This window comes from Lepisosteus platostomus, chromosome 7 (genome assembly GCF_059453375.1).
Source record: "Lepisosteus platostomus isolate fLepPlt1 chromosome 7, fLepPlt1.hap1, whole genome shotgun sequence".
Lineage (NCBI taxonomy): Eukaryota > Metazoa > Chordata > Actinopteri > Semionotiformes > Lepisosteidae > Lepisosteus > Lepisosteus platostomus.
In genome coordinates this window covers 1,496,473-1,515,873 of record NC_142617.1, presented here as the reverse complement: position 1 = coordinate 1,515,873, position 19,401 = coordinate 1,496,473, and the positions used below count along the sequence as shown (strand labels likewise).

Below are 19,401 nucleotides of genomic sequence, written 5' to 3'. Positions count from 1 at the left end.
ATGACAGCAAAGATCATAGTATGTGGGTGCATTCGAAAAAATCCAAGACAGCGGGGGTTGTTTTTTTTTTAACAAAAAGAATGATGTGTATAAATATTTATACCGCTGCAGTTATAAACATTGAACATTAGGTTACTTGCTAAGAAAGAGCCAAATATCCCTAGTTCTCATGGTCTGGATCTAGCTGCGAAGCATTCAGCGTTCCAAAAAAAGATAGGCCAGATCTATCAGGATGGACCTGGGAACAATCCCAAATCCGTGGGAACTTTCGGGAATCAGGGATTGAACAATGGAAGCCCAGAATAGAAAGTATTCCTGCAAAACATATGATCTTTGGCCCAGTTCCTGTTCTCTGAAATCCAGTTCCTTGACACAGTGCTGAGTGAATGACATGATTTTATTATCATATACCACTGAAACTTGTAAATTGGCACATTGTTGCAGGATATGGATTTTATTAATCAAACCTCTTTATCTAAAGAGCACAATACACATCTTTTAATGAAACAGCAGCCAAGAACAGTTTTCATATCACAGGCAGTTTCAATTGTCCAGGAATATAATATTTAGTTTATACAGTAATTATAGTATACTGTATACATTTACATAGCAACTATTGTGCTTAAAATAAGATAAAATATTTAATAATATATTTTAGTCAAAAAACTGCCAATTAATGGATGTTATATCTTTCTTCAGAAAGCACTCACACACCAGAGAAATTCAACTGTTTATTAGCTCACACAACAACTGATATCATGTAATCCCAGAACGCTCTCTCTGGAATTCTGATTCCACAAGTTTGCACTGGGAGGACTGCTCATTTTCTCACCTTAATCTCACCTCTTTACTTCGAAACTAAAAACGTACTGCAAAGTCAAGGACACGACTCATTACAAAATATATATACTTCATATTTGTTATTGTTTGCCTGTTGGTACATCAATTAAGATATTAGGTATTATAAAAATACCCTTTTCTATTTCTTTTTTTTCTATTTATATGCACTTTTGTTTAAAAAACAAACCGATATAAACACACAACGGAAGATGGCATCATATGACAAAGAGCTTTAACAAGATGACGAAGATAATGATGACGGTGTCCATATCTTCTGAGCACAGAGTCTTGTATTATTCTGCAGCCTGACTCCTTTCTGAACCTCAGGCAGCCCTGGTGACTGTGCTGAAAATCCCAGACCAATCACCCTCAATAACTAGTGTTTTAATTCCTCCTCTCCAAATGGGTTCACCACCAGCCTGAGCCACAGGACACTTCGGAAATCTACCTCACCTTCATGAAGGCCCAGAGTCAGACTCTTCGGCTCCTGCGCTAATCACTGTTACAGGCCCAGTCCACCACGGTGAGTTTCCACTGAACAGAAGAAAGACACGTCTGTCCAAAGAGTCTGACTCTTGAGTCTGAGCCAGTAATTGTGCACACTGCAGACTGAACACATGGCAACACAGCGCTAGTGGCATCACCTCTGACAACACCCGGAAAGACTGAGACATGCAAATAAAAGCAGATACAAAGAAAAACAAAAAGGCACAAAGCAGAAAATATAACTAGAACAAAACACACCTAAGAATTTGGATAAAACCAGACAAGACTGAGATGTTCTCCAGTTCGTGAATTTTATTCACCATTTGACTGTTTATGGAATTCTACTCGCACAATTTCACCATTGTGACCGGTTTGTCAAGAACACAAACAATATCCCTGTTTTTTTGTATTCTTTGTTTTGTCCTCATCTGTTCTGGCAATAAACAGCAAAAATGAAAAAAAAAAGAAACATTAAATACATCAATACAGACTTTATTTTTTTTAGAATATTTTTCACTAACCCTTTGTTCATATCCTATGCTGTGCAATTTGTGCTGGACTTACTATTCTATGAAAAGGTGCTCCAGTGTAAGTGTCCTAGCTAAGGGAGCTGGAATGTACATCAGGAAATACCTGCAGTGTTACATTTAGATAACAAGGCCAGCTTCAGGTTCCATTTTTATTTCAAGCAAACTGATTCTTGGGTTTATATTTTGGCTTTCTGTTTTTCTTTTTTTTCAGTCCACACATTAAGCAGAATGATCTGATAACCATATCAGATACAATTTAAAGCAACTTTTATTTTTTTAACTCCAGTTCCTCTCTTTGATAAACTTGATAAACTTCAATGTGATCATTTTTTTTAGTTTTGGATGTACTTTGAGTTTACTTTAAGTTAATAAAAACAGGATGTATAAAAGCTTCCAACTACTATACAGTAATAAGAATTAAAGTTGTAGAATTTGTGTTAAAATGATACATGAGCAATTGTTGCTGTGTTTGCACCTCTGTGACATCCAGACTGAAACCTGGTTGTTCTGCTGCTCACAGTCTGTTTTCTCCTGCCGGCGCTAGTGTGGGAGATCAATGACAGTGAGGGTGAGGTGGGTTTAGGAAAGACAATGTGAAATAATTCAGAATTTTTCTGTAATACGCAAGAAGAAAAAGAATGAATGCAAATGCATCTTTCACTGCTGACTGTGCAATACGCTCAGAGCATGAAAAGCAATGTTTTCAAAAGGGCAGTGTAAGCTGTACCTAAAGGTAGAGTCCAAGAGGATGTTTATTTTTGTTGTGAAGATTCCAGCAACTGTATTGTTAAATTTAAACTTGATATTTTAAGAAAAGTTGTGTTGTGGCCTTTTTACACTGGCTCACCTAGGCTGGGGCCAGACCAGCCCTCACAGTGAAGCTCACTGTTGACAACACACAACACACCGCACCACACCACACCACAACATGACACAACACTGTACTGCTGAGCTGAAACCAAATCGTGACATCAGTGCTCACGATGTGCCTGGTACCCATATCTGGTACTGGTGCAGGTCCAGGTCCGAGCTCAACGAGACTGTCTGTCACAACCCCTTTAATAAGAGAAGATACTGGGATCTTTCCTTGAGTGATCTCCAGCTGAAGATCATTGGCAAAAAAGGCTTTCTTGAGCAGGATAGAGGGTTCAGAGATGACCTTCTGGTGATATGATATCAAGTTTAAGCTTAATAAGTAAAAAAAAATCTTAAGGAGCTTGAAGATCAAGAACCAGAATATAAGGTGGTATGGATTGTATATTGTGGACTTGCTAGTGTAGCCTATTGATCTGTGGCTTGTTCAATTTTGGTAATAAAAACTAACGACATCACCGGGAGACACTTGGAATTTTTAATTTGCCTTTTCTGTTGGACACGCTGAGATCTCAATCTGTAGAGAATGAAGCCTATGGAGGAACTGGCACAGCAATTAGAATGGGGCTTTAGTCTTGTGGCTGAGTAAGAAGAGTTTCTTCAGGAAGTCCTGAAACATAATATGCTAAATAAATAAACAGTCAAATACAATGTTAATACTGGGAACACTTTAAGATACTAAGGTAAACACATAATTTGTAATTCTAAAATCAGGGTTTTCATTAATACACACGGCATTACCTTTAGTCTTACTGTGAAGCCCACTTATACTGTATCATGCATTATGCAGGTGCTTAATGTGACTTTAATATACTAAGTATTTTGCAGAGCTATCACTGGGGAAGAAAACACAGACCTAGACTACCACTGTTGTGTTTTAGTACATTTCCTGTCATTCCTGGACTTTCCCATTCCTCTGCGTCAAACGCACGTGGCTACCATGATACAGACTTGATTCTGGGCAGACCCCATGGTCTAGGAGCAGGGGGAATCTCAGACAAACCCCAACCTGATGGACTTTTTCCTCAGTTCAAGGTTTTTTTATAATGCTGTGTCCGCATGAGTGGACATTGATAGAGCGCTATTTTTTCAGCCCAGAAGGAGGCCAGTCACTCTGCGGAGAGGAGCTTACAAGTAAAAGAACTTCCACACCTGCTCCAAAGGCGTTTTGTCCTGAACTCCCACCGGAGGCAGAAGAAAAGCAGAAAGAATAAAACAACTAGGGCTGCAGAGTGAAAAATCACCTCTGTGGTGGCGATTCATTGATCACTGTCCTACAATACAATTGAGAATGCTACAGCTGTTCCAACCATAACGTTCTGAACCCATCTGGAACACGAACTTGAAAAACGTTCGGGGAACATTCTAGGGCTCTGCTTCCGTGACTAAAAGGATCGTTTTTGTAACGGCCTGGGAGCCGATATTAAATTGTTACCTGGGCTGAGCCATGTGAAGTGCTTTCTGTAATGGGAATATTCCAGATAGTACACGTGGACACAACTATCAAATAATGTGTATTCTGCAATGTGAATTACTGAAACCCCCCAATTAATGGCAGGAAGAAGTAGTTAAGGTTTGGAAATTGCTTTGCTCGCATGATGAGCATTTTCTGCACTTAGCCCTTTACTGGGTCCCACTCCTCCTCTTCTCACAGCTGGTGCGCTGCTGGCCTTCACCTGCACTCAGCCACAAGACTAAAACGCCCTTCTGTATCAGTTGCATGCCCCCACCCGCCTTTGCCTGCACTCTGACCGGCGTGGGCTCGGGTGGGCCGCTGTTGGAAGGCCGTGGCCTTGGCTCAGCAGCAGCAGGAGGAGGACTGCTGGAGGTGTTGGCTGGGGCTCTTTGTCTTGCAGGAATCCTGAATCCAACCCCCTCCCCTCGTGCTCTGGTGAGCTGTGCTGGTCCTGGGAGAAACACAGGGGAGGGGGTCACGCGCACACTGCGGACACCCAGCGCCGGCCTGCTCTCACACGCTCTGTACCCCATCTTCCCCGCAGCCCGCCTGCAGCAGGGTCTTGGCGTTGTCCTTGTTGTCCTCTTCGTGCTCATCTGTCTTGTCCAGGGGGTCATACGCCCTCCTGTACAGCATCCTCGTCACCAGGGTGATGATGAACATCTCCATGATGAGCAGCTGCTGGTTCATAACTGAGGAGACACAAGGGCAGTGTACCCCGGTCAGTGCGGGGGTCTTCCCCATGGCTCCCCCAAAACCCCCCTGTGCGCTTGTGAGCGCGAGCAGCTCTTATCAGCGGCGGCCGCACTGTAGGAGCGGCCAGTGCACACGTCACCTTCAGCCACCCTGTCGCCGCTTTCCCTGACTTTGTGAACTTTGCTTTGACTTTACAATGCCGGTACAATCCCAGAGAGCCATGCGCTGTCGCCTCATGACTCAGTGCTGTAGCCTCCCTGTCAAAGTGTCCCCACAGAGCTCACTTTCTGATGAAAAGCACAATGTTTGGTTCATGTTTGTTTTCAATACCTCATTTATATGACTGGCAACAAGTCATTTCCGTGAATATCTTTGTGAAACAAAGGAATGGTGTTTATCTGAAAAGGTGCAACCTGATAGGACTTGGGAAGGTTTTGTATAAACATGTGAATGGCTGAAGCTGGGCCTGTCTGAAGAGCAGGCTGCAGCAGAAGAACTGCATCCATGTTAATTTATGTCCTTATAATACTTGCAGACAGTTTTGTTTCTTTATTATAAAGCTATCTTTTCAGTGTTAAATTAATAAGCACCTTTGTTTCAGACAGCTTCACAACACAGGGTGACGGACTGTTTTCACATTAGAATCACCGCTTGTTTCAGGCTTGACTTCACAGACATGCCTGCAGCACAAGCTGGAGGGGATGAGGACCTGCAGACGGGCTTCATCCCACTGCCAGTTCCGCAGGGCCTGACGGCTCAGAGCAGCGTGTGTCTCTCGCTGACGTCACTGATGTGGCGAATTCACTGCGAGACTCTACTGTTCTGCCAGAGGCAGAGAGGGCCCTGGCACACTCACGCCCACTTAGGGCCCTGCTTATCCAGACCTCAGGCACATGGAGGTGGCAGCCTGGGAAGCACCGCCTGCAGCTGGCTTTTGACATCACCTGCCAACATCTGGACCACATGCAGACGTCCAGTGTGGACCCCGGCGCGCGGGCGGGGACTCCTGGGAGTCCCCCACGGCCGTACCTGGAAGCGTGGTAACAAGGCGAGAGACATCAAAGTGAACTTACAGGTCCCCCGTGCTTGGGATGAAAATGGGGGCGCGCAGGCGATGGTGCCGCCCATGGCAAGGATGTTGATGATGGCAGATTGGAGCTGGCTTAGAATGAGCACCATCTGAGAAAATACGGAGCTTAACATCAGCCCAGGAAAACAGAACCCCCACTAATCAGAGCCAGAACAGTTAGGAGAACTGGACAGAGACTACTTCAAAGGTCTAAGAAACACAGGAACATAAGAAAGGTTATAAAACAAGAGGAGGCTATGAGCGGACTAATGGTCTAGAGTCATATATAGTAATCTACTCAAGTCTGCAGATGATACCACATTAGAGGGTTAGAAAACATTGTCAAAAATGAGGTAAAATTCATGATTGGGTAGAAAAATTACAAAGGCCGTTTAAAGCAGACAAATGCAGAATATTGTGAAATATGAAATTCACGAAATGTGAGAGACTAATCTTGGGAGAACACATTTATGAAAGAGACTCGTGTGCCTGTGCCGACACATCATTCACATCTTCTTGACAGTGTGAAGAAGGAAACTCGGTGTAAGATGAAAATATTGTCAATAGTGTTGAATTTAAATTGAGGAATGTTAAGTTAAAATTGTACAATATAGTAAGATTGCATTTAGAATATTATGTAAAATCTTGGTCCCCTTCTTATACGAAAGATATTAAAGTCCATTCAGAGAAGAGCAATGGGATCCATTCCAGGGAACTGGCCCTTCAGACTGACAGAAAAGACCATGAGGGGATCCGATTCAGACTCTGAAAATTGCACAAGGGCACTGACAACGAACGGCCTCTTCTCGTATGTAACCTTTGCTCTGTTTTTTGGAGTCTGGTTGACATTTCTGAAGCCTGAGAAGGAGGAGGAGGCAGGGAGAGCTCCTACCTGATACATGGCAAACTTTGGGATAATCTTCAGGCTGCGCAGCAACCCCTGGACATGTTTGAATATAATTGAAACGGGCCACAGAGCAATGATTGTGAGAATCCCAACAAAGGGATTTATCCATATAGCAGCACCGGTGATGGATAACTGCAAAAAATAAGAGCAATTCTTGTTATACAAATGCATAAACACTTTTGTATCTGACTGCCATGTGTTTGCTGAGAAAATGCAAACTCCAGAATAAATATACAGTATATATATATATGAAATAATGGCCAAGTGTCTGCAGACGAAATAGACAGGTTTCTTTTTCAATGCCTACAACTGGTGCATGTTTAAAAATATACGGATATGAATTACACAGTTCTGTGAATAAAGCTGAGACTTAAAGTGGTGCCTCTTTAATAAATGCAAACTGTCTCTGTCTGCACGTGTGCCTGACACTTGTACACTGATCTTCTGAAGAGCAGCAGTGGATCTCCATAGCTGGGACCTTGCTTGGTACACAAAAGGGACGTGTTCTTACGTCGGCAAGATCGAAGTTCCCATTCGCCCAGAGCACTATGGAAAGGATGGTGAAGACTGTTTTCAGTAAAGCAAACTGGAAAGATCCTGCCTTCAATAAGAACAGGGTTCGTCTGTAAAATGATAAAAAAAATGACAGCACTGTTAAGAAAAGAGGATTCCTGTAACCCTGGTCGGTCACTTACAGTACATTGACAGCCAAGGTCACCAGAGCAGATGATCCGTTAGAGAAGTACAAAGGTGTTGTGGCACTGAAATACTTTATGTGTAAAGAAAAAGGGGAATCCCTGCTAGACAGAGGGGGTGTTGACGTCTTTGCACAGCTGAAGGACTGACATAATATTTCCCTACTTCCTTACCCCTTCAGCATTGCTCACGTCTATTACCACAAACACGTTCTGTTCTATCACACCCTGACTACTCCTGAAAAAGCTTTTGCTGTCCTTTTGCATCGAGCGCCAACCTGTTTTGCAGCCTTTGCTGGAGTGAACCTGACCCAGCGGTGAGATGTACAGTATGTGCTAAACGACAACAGCTGCGCCCTCTGGGATTAAAGTGCTGAAGAATTACGGACAATCACTGGTGGAGGCTCTTCTCTCAAGCGCATGGACTGCCGTCTGGTCCTCAATGACCAGCACGGGGCTGTTCTCCGAACTTCACTGCACGTCACCTGTCCACACCAGGTCTGCGCTCCCCTGACGGAACACGAGGTGCTCAGAGTGGCCAGAGTGACCTCAGTGCTGCCCCAGGCCCCAGGGACTCACCTGGAGATGCCCGCGTACGGCAGGCAAGGACAGCAGCAGCAGCAGGGCCCCGTGCTGATCCTCAGGCGGTCTCTTCCGCAGCGCTTTAGGAAGGCCTCGTCGCCTCCGCACTCCTCGATCATCATCACGAGGAACATGTAGATAACGATGGCGAAGTACCTGCAAGCGCAACACGGGGGGCTCAGTGTCCTACTACTGCCTGCACTTGCTAGGAAAACACATCAGTAACTGGGGACAAATCTTTCTGCAGCAAGCACCACCTTTAATTGTAATGACATCAAGTGCCACGTTTATACACTAATAACCAAAACAGCACCTCGTTAAGGCAGATGGTTCCTGCAGCACCATGTGACTGTGTGCCGGGAGAGTTCAGCAATGTGTCAGACATTGCAGACAGACGTTTATAAAGAACACATTTACAAAGATTGCATGTGCCTAGATGTTCAGACAGGAGTCTTGGGCTCTGTTTCAGAGGGAAAGGATGCGCTTGTAAGAGAGGTGACGTGCTGGGGCTCCTACAGTAGAACAGCCCCCGAGTGGTGTCTGATGACGAGCCCTTACGAGGCAGCTGTGAAGTCTGTGAACATGCTGGAGCGAGGGATCCACATGCCAACACAAGACGTGACGCCAATCACCTGAAAGACAGTATGAGAAATACTCATGCTAATAATTCCTTGCATTGACCAGGTATAGGACTGCTCACCCCAAAGGGTCTTTAGACACGAACCGCACAGGAAGGGACCCACTTCATCCCCACTGAAGAGCAGGTCAGGGGCAGGAGAGAGAAACTGCTGCACCAGACGGGTTGAGGGGGCACTCTAAACCCACAGACACTCCAACAGCATGGGTAGCAAAAGCGGCACCTACAGTAAGAGTTTCGGACAAACTCCCTGGCTATAACGTTGACTTCTTGTCATTTTCCATCACGCAGCTGCACCTGGTCCTCAGATGATTCATTCTTTCATCAGAGAACCCAGTGAGAAAGACAGGCTCAATGGCCTCTCGTTCAGTCCTTCTTGTGTTTTATGCCTGTAACAATGACATTCAGGATGGCCATAGGTGCAGTGGCTGTATAACTGTCTTTCCAGGCTAGTAAAAGTCGAATTGCTCTTTAAAAGCCAGGATAGGAATAATTCTGGCACCATCCAGTATAATTTGGTCAGTTCTATTCTTCGGCACATGGAAGGTCATTATGCAGTTTTGTTTTGATGTAAAAGGGAAATAACCACCAGATTCCTGTGTGATTAGTAAGTCCTTACTCACTTCTTTATTAATGGTTCTGACTCAAACTTTGACCAAACTATTTGTAATGTTATGCTCCCTAATCATAGATAAAATACTCCTTTAAGTTAGTGTACTAACATTCAGTTTGGAGGTTTAAATAATGTTAAAAAACAAACGTTTTACTTACAGGAGCTGCACCATTGACCCACATAATGGCCGATTTTTTTGGAGAGGGAACTTTCTTGTAGATGTAAACTGCTTCTTCCATGTATATGAGCACAGACAGCAGGGCCATCAGTGTGAGAACTGAATACAGGATAATCCCGAAGATGTCCAGGTCTGTGGGGGGGAGGAGGGATAAGACGGGTCAGGCTCTGCACGATGAGAACCTTCCACTGGGTAACAAACACAAGGGTCAATAAACTTGAATTTGCCTTCCGCCAAACACTTCTCCTGCAAAACACCAAATTAATCTTTCAGCCTGGAAATGAGTAGACCTCATTCTCCCTTGGCCTTCTATTTCGAGTGCTACAACACTGTTTCTCAAGAGTAGCTGAAGGCTGATTCACACTCCCTTGCCTGTGCTCTCCACAGCGTTTCAGGGAACACAGAGTGCCGTCAATGCAGCTGTGCTCACACGCAGCGCTCCCTGACTGCAGGCAGGTTCCCGAGTCAGCCAGGAGCACGAGAGGGAGAAGCAGTACACTGCGGATGGCAGAGCCACGTGATGTTCGCAGGCCCATCCCCTCAGGATATTTTTTATTGTGTTCAGACAGTTTGCTTCTATTGAAAAACAAAATTCCATAACAGGATAACAAATACAAGAATAAACAGAATTCACAGAACAAAAGCTGGTGTGTGGGGAATGTTCTGGCACACTATGGCTGCTGTCGCATCATCCAGGTGGATGCTACCTGGTGGAGGAGGGGATCCCCATTACCTGTAAAGCGCTTTGAGTGGAGTGTCTAGAAAAGCGCTATATAAGTGTAAGCAATTATTATATTATTATTATTAAAAGAAATTAAAAAAACATCAAGTCCTAAATACAGATTGAATTAGATCTCAATACAGTCTTAACAAAGCGTGCATAAATAAAAGATGCATGAATAATTGAAACGTTACTGAAGTTGCTAAGACGCACAAGGATAATGTTTATGAGTGCTGTGAACCCACACTGGTCACTTAACTCACGCGGCAGACACAAACCCAGGGGAGACAGTCAGAATGAGCCTCTGCAGTTCGGCCCAGACCGCAGCAGAACTCTGCACTGTCCCTGCTGCAGGGAGGGACCTCGCTTTGGGACCTCAGCACCTCGGAGCCCCGATCCCCCTGCCAGGCCCCTGGAGCGGAGCGGTTTAAGACCGATGCCGACAATCTACCTGCCTTGCTTGATTCAAGGAAATTCATTTGTAAGGTAATTTATATAAATGCTCCTTTACAGGCTGACCCACTGAACCACCAGTTTCAAAAGTGTAAAATCTTATTTGACCACATATTTGTTTTGTAATCTAATCTTTCTTTAATAGATTAACCCAGACATATTCCAACTGTATTGTATGAAACTGAACTATTAAAAACTCAAAAGAAACATTTGACCCTCAAGCATAAATGACCATTGTCCTCACAGATAACAGAGTGGTGTCCAGTGGGATCTGCAGCAGGAGAAAGTGGACTTTCCTTTAATTTCCCTCCCACCTTCCTTTATAACAGCAAAGCAGAACTCCTGCTGGAAACTCAGGTGTTCCAGGGAAGTCTGAAACAAATTCACATTTTTACATTGTGCCTTAAATAAGTTATTGCATTTAGCTAGGTGTGAAGGAAGAGAGCTACCTTGTTTTCTTAGTTCTTCTTTGGTTAAAAAAACTGGTAATGTGACCAAGTCAGTAAAATGAATGTGGAGACAGTGATTGAATAATGCACGTTTCTTCCCGCAGGTTGTCAAGTAGTTGTCAAACACGACAGAAGTTAATTACAAAAAGGGCATTAAGGGATTTTCACGCCTGCTGCTAATCGGAGTCCTCCACACACACGGTCTTGCCCCAGTCAAGCACCAGCTGGGGGCAGTCCCTGCAGACGCCCGTTTGGATCCGTTAACCAATCAGGAGAGCTCGCTGGTTACCGCACCCTCCACATCCAGACACATTTAAACCCTCTCCCATTCTCATCTCATCGCATGGAATTGTTAGCTCCTTAGGAAGGACTTGCCTTGCACGTCCTCTCGAATATAACTAGTGGTCTTGTGTTCGGAACCTGTCCTCAACTCCGTCTCTCGTCGAGCGGTTTGGCTTTGGTCGTACCGATTACTTTCCCTGTTCGCATCTTTTCTGACCTGCGTCCAGAACTCTGCATAGGGTCCATGAACTGCATCAGCACCGCATGCCTTACAGGGATAAAGTGAGTGCATGTGCCGGAATAAGAAATGAGAGAATAAAGTATAAAAAGATATAATTTGGGCTACATTTCGTATCCCAGAGATATGCTTTGAACTCCCCAGTTGCAAGCCTCACTAACCCACTGTGAGAGCTGACACCCCCAGCACAAGCCGAGCTGAGGAAACGAGAGACTCCTACATGAGGGAACTACAGGGACAGAAGGGAGACACACAAGGCAGAACACAGCCTGGGAGCACAATCACAGCACAATAACAGAGGGGAAAAAACAACGTAGAAAAATCCTCTAAACGGAAACGTTTTTTTAAAAAGTAGAATCTGTTTCCCACTCAGATCACCAACTCTCTTCGTCTTAATTCCTACTGAGCCCAGGACAAGGCACAGAGTGGGTTCAGCAACATCCTGTTCAGCTGGTGAGTCTCCCGCTGAGCTCACTGACAGGGTTAGAGAGACAATCGTAACGTGCAGTGCAAGACGCGGAGAGACATCTCGGCATCTGAAACTGAAAACCTGCCCCTGGGGAGTGTTGAGAACTGTAGGGATTTGAAGATTACCTGTACTTTGATGAATCAGGCTCTTTTCCTGCCTTGGGCACCATGTACTGTATTGTTGTACAGACAACACCACATGACACACATTCCAAATTCGAAAATGCCGTTTTGTCTAATTCATAACATTCGGGGAGATACTGGCTACAGATTTCATGGAACGGAGACGGTGTTTTGATTCATTTATCTTGTATTTCAAGACGGAAATTAGTCAAGTTCTGAGGCATATCCCCCTTACGGCAGATATCCAGTCAGCAGATGACGAGATGGATAGCAGAGCGTGTTTTTTGGGATGCCCAGGTCTGCTCCCTCATTGTGCTCTCCAAACTGTCCACTCAGGGGCCCTGCACCACGAGGGGACAGTTGACAAGTGTTTGAATCCGTCTGTCATTTGAGCTGGCACGAGCTCCGCTCCATGTGCCTCATGGGAGAGTCCGTATCGACAAGAGAAGTGTCGCTTGCCCACGGTATTCCACACTTCCCTGGAGATGCTGATGCTTCGCCAAGCCCTGCGATCAATGACGTGACCAGGGCTGCACTGTCAAAGTCTCGGCTACAGGTCTCAGCTGACTGGACAGGCTGTGACAACTCCCTGAATACCTTAATGAGTCTGAACACACAGCCAGCTGCCGTGAACCAAGAAAGTGCTCAGGAGGACTCATCTCCTGACGTGAGTTACTGAAGAGATCTGTGCGACTGGCTGTGGTCTTCATGCACCACGGTGGACCCATCTTTCCTATCATGCTCTATACATGTGGGCTTTCTAATCCTTCGTTTACTACTTGATTTGCATTTCAGGGGCAAATACATACTGTATGCTGGGAGATGTAATAGCTATGTGTGTGTTTACTTCATGAGCTTTTCCAGCCTTGTGTCAGGGGGTTTGGCTGCAGTGAAGATGTGTATGTATGTTTTTCTCAACATGCAGAAACATGTTATTCATAGATCATTTTCTTTCGCACTTCCTTCAGTATCTTTAACAGGTTAAGACAAGTGTGATGTTATTATTCAATACTGGTTCACAATGGCGATGCTGTAATGCTGTGAGACAAAGAGTTTTGGAAAAAAGAGTTTTGTCCAGAAAATCAAAAATGCTTTAAATGTGACGTGTCATTTTTAACCACATTTTGCTCTATTTAATCCTCTGCTTGTGGAGAAATGCAATTGTACTGTTGTGTTTTATTACATTTCTGAACCCTATAAAGTATAATAACCAGCCTCAAGCTGTCCAATTTAAAGGTTAATTATTAAACTAGCTATGACGAGTTTCCATCAGAACTTAGCAGTCGTACCTGATTTCTGAAGAAGCACACCAGTCAGTGTAAATAAGGTCATGGTCATGGTCTGGTCTGGCTCGACTGAATGGAGAGAACATCTGTGAAATGCACAATCTGAGAAACTGTGTAAAATCAGCTAGATTTATGATATCAAATAACACTGGAAAAAATACCCCTCATGCACAGCACAGCCTGGAAATCAATGTAGCTCACAGCCAAATTGCCCTGGGTGTGTCTCTGGAATGAGTTTTCACCTGTTGGTTTCTCAACTATACAACTTGGTGCCATTGACACTGGTACTTTCTCTTTCTCCTGGAGTTTCTGCTCTTAGTTACACTCCTCAGGAGTGTCCAGCGGATTCACTGGTTAGCTCAAAGTGTACAGTGCAAACTACAAACATTGTCAGAGCTCATTTGCAAGTTACAAACTACGGATTTCTACATGAGATAAAAAATCACCCCAACCACAATCTGTTTTCCCCTTCTACCATCTGGAAATGGATACCGGAGCCTGCAGACAAAGACCAGCAGATTTCAAAACAGCTTTTTCCCACGGGCAATAAGACTGCTGAACAGCCAGCCACAGCAGCCACCAGCAATTACACAAACGACCGCCGACAGTCAGTCCACTGTGGTTTTTCTTCTTGCCTGCCTTTTTTTTTACTATTGCGTAATCTTGTCAATTGTTACTGTAGAATTTATTGCATTCTTCTTGTAACCTTCTATCTGTTCTGTCCTTCAGTATCTCTCCTTGGCGAGCTTGCAGAAAGTGCATTTCACTGCAGACAACCACCGCAGTATGCTGTATGGTTGTGCATTGATAAATAAGCCTGGATTGATTGATTGAAATGTTTGTTTTGTGAAGGTGTTTTAAATCCAATGGACAATCTTAAACAATCTCCACAGGTCCTTGGAGCAATCAGAGGCTCAAATACAGTATGTAAGACAAGGGTGGTGATCAGAAATGTGGGATATTGATCAACTAGTCTGGATAAAGAAGAGGAAAAGTGTCGCTTGGGCACAGAAGACCAAGGGAGAAACAGAAGGCAAACAGCCCAAGGAAGTTCTGTGTAACTTAATGCCAAGTCCAGAAATCCCAGGATCTTTCGAAACATGATACATGACAAGACAATAGAGAAGAAGTATTCATAATCCTCGAAGGCGCTGACACACTCTGACCAGACTGTTTCAGCATCAGCAGTGAAACACGGAGCAGAGGTTTTCAGGGAAAGATAACAGGGAAATGCATGGAGAACAGAGAACAGGAGGCACTTACGAGCAGATGAACAATTTTAAATCCTTGCACAAACAGTATTATGCCATCTACTGCTTTGGATTAGTGAGGGAATCATACTCAGAGCTCGAGCCATGTTATCTTTAGAAGGCTATGTCAGCGCCTGGCCAGTACCAGGCTGGGAGATCTCTAAAACACACCTGGTTGCTGCTGTGAGTGGTGTTGCTGGTCCAGGAGGTGGGGGTCTACCCTCTGGACCAGAACTTCCAAATCCAGGGTGGCAATCGTGGGCGCTCTCCCGTATGTGTCTGTCCTCTGGATGAGATGCAATGCCAAGTTCCTGACTACTTTGCTCCTTAACGGTCCCACAGCACTTTTGGAAAGAGTAAGGGTGTTGATCCCTGAGCTCTGGCTGGAGACCACTCTCTGCTTTTACAGTCGGCATCTTGATTCAACAGGTCAACAGTATCTCCTGTGTCTTGTGTCTGTGTCCTGGGGCTGCTGGTGCAGAATTGCGTTGCAATGTCACCCACTCAGGGCTGATAACCTCCTATGAGCAAAGTGCTTTTGGACCCCTGAGGATGAGCATGAAAAGTGCTGGCACAAATGCAAGGACATATCATTTAATAATATATAATAAATATTATTATTATTATTATTATTGCGCTTAACTTTGTTGCCGTACAGGGAGCTCAGAGCGAGCAAGTGTCCAGCACAACAACTTCATCACGACCACCGTACTGGATTCTCCCGAGAGGCAGGTGGGCTCTGAAAGGCACAGGCAGCCCCTGCGGGCGAGCGCAGCCCGGGGGAGTCTGCTCTTCGCTATGACTGGTATGTTAATCCGCCACTCACACGCCAAGGAGAAACAACCCGTTACTGTGGTCGAGCGGCGTGCCAGCAGGGCACAGTCAACAGCTAAGAGCACAACTAGTGCAAGCTGCTCGGGCGGGCAGGAGAGTTTTAAAACAGAGCACCGCAAGAGGTGCAGAACCGGCAACACCCTGGTTTACACACTGATGTTTTCGAAGCACTGTAACAAACCACCACGCAAGTTATTGCTGCAGGGTCGCTACAAAACACGATCCTTTAACCGTGTTATCTTTTCATTTGAGCAGAAAAGGAAAACACTCCTGTAGATTTGTGTTGCTATTTCGCTATTACCAATGGAAACGCGGGCTTTAGTTTTGTTCGTACTACCGTCAACGATCTTGACGCATGAACAGAAATCTCGGCGTTTTACAAGGGCTGTTTAGAAATGCAGAGATCCGCCTGCCACTCACCCTTTATGATGTCGATGGCAACCGGCGGCTGCTGGAGACAGCTCGGGTCCGTGGCGTTTCCTAACCCATCCATGCCTGCGGCCCCTGGGCGGTGGAGACCGGTGAGGTGTCTGAGCGAGCTGTCGTCGCAGATCCGAGTGCTGGACCGGGGGTCGGAGCGCCTCTGTGCTCTCTAGGTGCTCTCTACAGCTAGAGTGCGCCGCCCTGAATCAACTCTCTCCAGGTCCCCAAGAGCACAGCTAAGACCGCCTCCTCCGGGGGCACATCCCAAGAAATTCTTTCACGGGCATCAAACGGCTCCAAACCATTAAGCAAGCTGCTCACGCCCGCAGCAGACCGAAAGTTTTCGATTAAGAGATAACTCCTGCAGAGGTAAAGGAAACACAATGATGTCGGAACAATGAAATTTAAAAAAAAACCCGCTTCTAAATAGTCGCCTCTGATTTGGATATCAAACTCATACAAGCGGCAGCACAGAAAATGAACAGGTTGATTTTGTATCTTAAGTATATATTTGGGACATTTTGAAACTAACTGCGCGTAATAGGGAAAAAAAGCGGCTTAAAGCAGCCCTTCTGCGTTTAGGGCCAGCGGGCGATCTCCTCTCTCATGAAAGGAGACATTGAGCACTGCTCAGCATGTGATCTAGGGGAGATGACCGGGGTTGGAGATGTTTTAAGCCTATTTAACACACTCCTAACCAAACTCGTTGTTGACGGGAAAACAATATCCCCACTAAACACGGGTTTCAGAGCACCACTGCGAGAGCGACCAGTGTTCCCCGCAGGTCGCCTCCTCTCGTGTGCCTCTGGAGCCGGGTCTTCACGGAAGGCGAACGGGCTGGGCGCCAGGCCTCGTCCGCAGCGCCTGTGAATAAACTCTCCCATTGTGCGCTTTCACAAGTCGCGGAAAAGGCGAAGAGTCCGGGAGCTGCGTCTAGCAGTTTTCGAACAGCAGCGCTCCCTCCTCTCTCCAGACAAACCTTGAGCCATGCCGGCCCTGTCCTCTGTCAAGGATGCCCTCGTCCAACAGCCTTGCCTTGAAACCACCAGCTGCCTTGAGGTGCCACAGGAGTGGTTATTAACACCCCTACACCCTCGGCCCCGAACCGGAGGCGCTCACCAGCGCCAAACACGCAGAGCCACGCAGATACTCCCGTGCCGTGAGCCGGTGATTCCTGACAGTTTGCCAGTTTAGATATGCGGCATACTGTCCACAATGTTGCTAAAATAAATATTATTATTTTATTTATTATTTTAAAAAAAGATCAAAGGTGATGAAAAGGCCCTAACTCAAATACATCTTGCATACATTTGCTCTCGAATTCCATGTAGCAACATCAAACCCGAATACTTGTGCATAATAGCTGAGAACAGATCTCTGTTTTTAATTATCTGGAGGTGAGCGCCCAGCAGGAGGGGTGAACTATCAGTAGAGTGAGCAGGCTGATTTGCAGGATGATACCTGGCCTGGAAAGTGAAGATTGAAGACCTGCCGTTCATGCAAGCAATTTGATACAGTTTATTTCAGGACAAACCTCTGGCATTCACAAGGGAATTGATCTATATGTCTTTTACAGAAACTGAGAGCACACCTGTCCAAAAAAACAGTCACAGCGTTTCTGTAGAGGACAAAACCTTTACTAGTAGGGACAGTGTAAACACTGTTAGGCATGGAAGCAAAAACACCTGTCGAAGTCCGGACAGTGAACGTCTCTGGAAGGCACAGCTATCCCGAGATATGGGCATACTTTCTGCAGAATTTTTTTTTAAAAAAAAAACGTTTTGGAACAGAAGCACCTAAAACGACAACAAACCAAAAAAATTCAGCGCAGGTATTCCAAAGCGTTTCCCTCCAGAGGCCAGGCTCAGCGCCGCCGCGGGGTGTGGAGATCAACAGAACTGAGGCCGTTCACCTCGGAGGCCCGCTGAACCGCCGGGCGGTCACCTCGCTCCCTCTCACCCCCCGGGAGTGCGTCACCAGGGAACTGCGACTGCACCCTTTCGACGCCACTGCGAGTCCAGGACGGTCACCTGTTTAACAGGTGCCCTCAATAGGGTCAAAATAAACAAGTCGAAGGCTTAGAATAGCTCTTTTTTTTACTATTTGAAAATGTAACAAAACTAAACTACAGATACATTTTTGGACTTAATGCCAAGTGTGGCTCACTGACTGACCTCTAGCACAGCACTTTAACAAAAAAATGTGGTCTTGTGTGTATGGTTTGTTGTTTAAAACCATATTGTCATAGAGACGATCTCAGCCTAGCCTATGTTCTTTTCCATAATTTTACATGTAACAGATGTTAAGACTTATTGGGTATGATTTAACGCCTTTATTTCTGGGAAATGGCAATTTTCTAGTGCAGGGATACTGGCTCTGAAGAACTGTTGGTATAGTACTACCAACTGTCTACAGAAAACAACTTTTGTTCCCTTCAGGCACACCTGGTTGAATGCCATCAGGCCCTGAAAACTTCAGTGCCATTATTATTGAATCTAGAATTTTGCCTTTCCTCAGAAAGAGGAAACCAGCATGCTGTTGCCGTATTCGTCAGTAAACAGCATCTCCTTGCTGTTCTTCAGGAAAGTAAAGCCCAGCTTTCACAGTCTGTTCTTGTGGAATTAAAAAAAAAACAGCATGCAGGATAGTGAACAGCCCCAGAAGGGTAGAGTCACGGAGAGCTGTGTGCCAAAGTCCGTGGAGTGTGGAGAGTGGCGGCAGCTTCAGTCTGCGCTGTTATCTGAACTGTGGTGCTGCTGCATGTGACATCACACGCCGGGAGAAAGGACTTGCAAACCGTCCTGCTAATTCACCTTTAGCCCCTCTTTCTTGGAAGGCACACAGTATCGATTCACTATTTCACAAACACGGAAGGGGGGAGATCTCGCCAGGCGAGGATCTGGGCCAGTGATGAGCACGCGAGATGGGGTGGTTGGTGCCCGCGGAGCGGCCTGCAGGGCAATGACCCCTGTGTGAGTCACCCAGCCCTGCGGTCATGCCCCCACGCCCACAGGGACTGGGACTCCCGCCCGCAGACTGCAGCAGTTTCCCCCGATTCAGTTCAGCCTTTTATCTTTGGTTCTGTCAGGTCCCACCATTGAGAACGGACAAAAATGAAAAAAATAAATGGTCATTTCACAGAGTGTTACGCTTCCTGCGATTCTCACGCGTTGAAACTCTGTACAGTCCTGCTCAGCCTCTGAACAGGAGATCTCGGATCTTTCTGGCTGGGACACCTGCTCTCTAGAAGCTGTAACCTCCAATTTAAACACTAAAACAGATTAAAATACAGAGTTAGTAGAATAATTCTAA

General features: G+C 45.5%; 1 protein-coding gene across 1 annotated transcript; it reads right to left on the bottom strand.

Moving 5' to 3' along the window:
* Positions 1-1,618: 1,618 nt before the first annotated feature.
* Positions 1,619-16,606, bottom strand: slc51a (solute carrier family 51 member A). Its single transcript, XM_088638425.1, has 8 exons — positions 16,087-16,606; positions 9,543-9,694; positions 8,693-8,766; positions 8,132-8,290; positions 7,369-7,480; positions 6,843-6,989; positions 5,955-6,060; positions 1,619-4,877 (listed from the first exon to the last, which is right to left on the bottom strand). The coding sequence occupies exons 1-8, from the start codon at positions 16,157-16,159 to the stop codon at positions 4,699-4,701; spliced, it is 1,002 nt and encodes a 333-aa protein (XP_088494551.1). The 5' UTR covers positions 16,160-16,606; the 3' UTR covers positions 1,619-4,698.
* Positions 16,607-19,401: the final 2,795 nt, after the last annotated feature.

What these genes read in the sequence shown, in the direction of transcription:
- slc51a (XM_088638425.1), bottom strand. Translation starts at nt 16,159, where the DNA reads ATGGATGGGTTAGGAAACGCCACGGACCCGAGCTGTCTCCAGCAGCCG. An exon ending in GGGTCAATGGTGCAGCTCCT is followed by an intron (nt 8,767 to 9,542) that starts GTAAGTAAAACG and finishes ACTGTCTTTCAG; the next exon opens with GTGATTGGCGTCACGTCTTG. An exon ending in GGAACTTCGATCTTGCCGAC is followed by an intron (nt 6,990 to 7,368) that starts GTAAGAACACGT and finishes TATTTTTTGCAG; the next exon opens with TTATCCATCACCGGTGCTGC.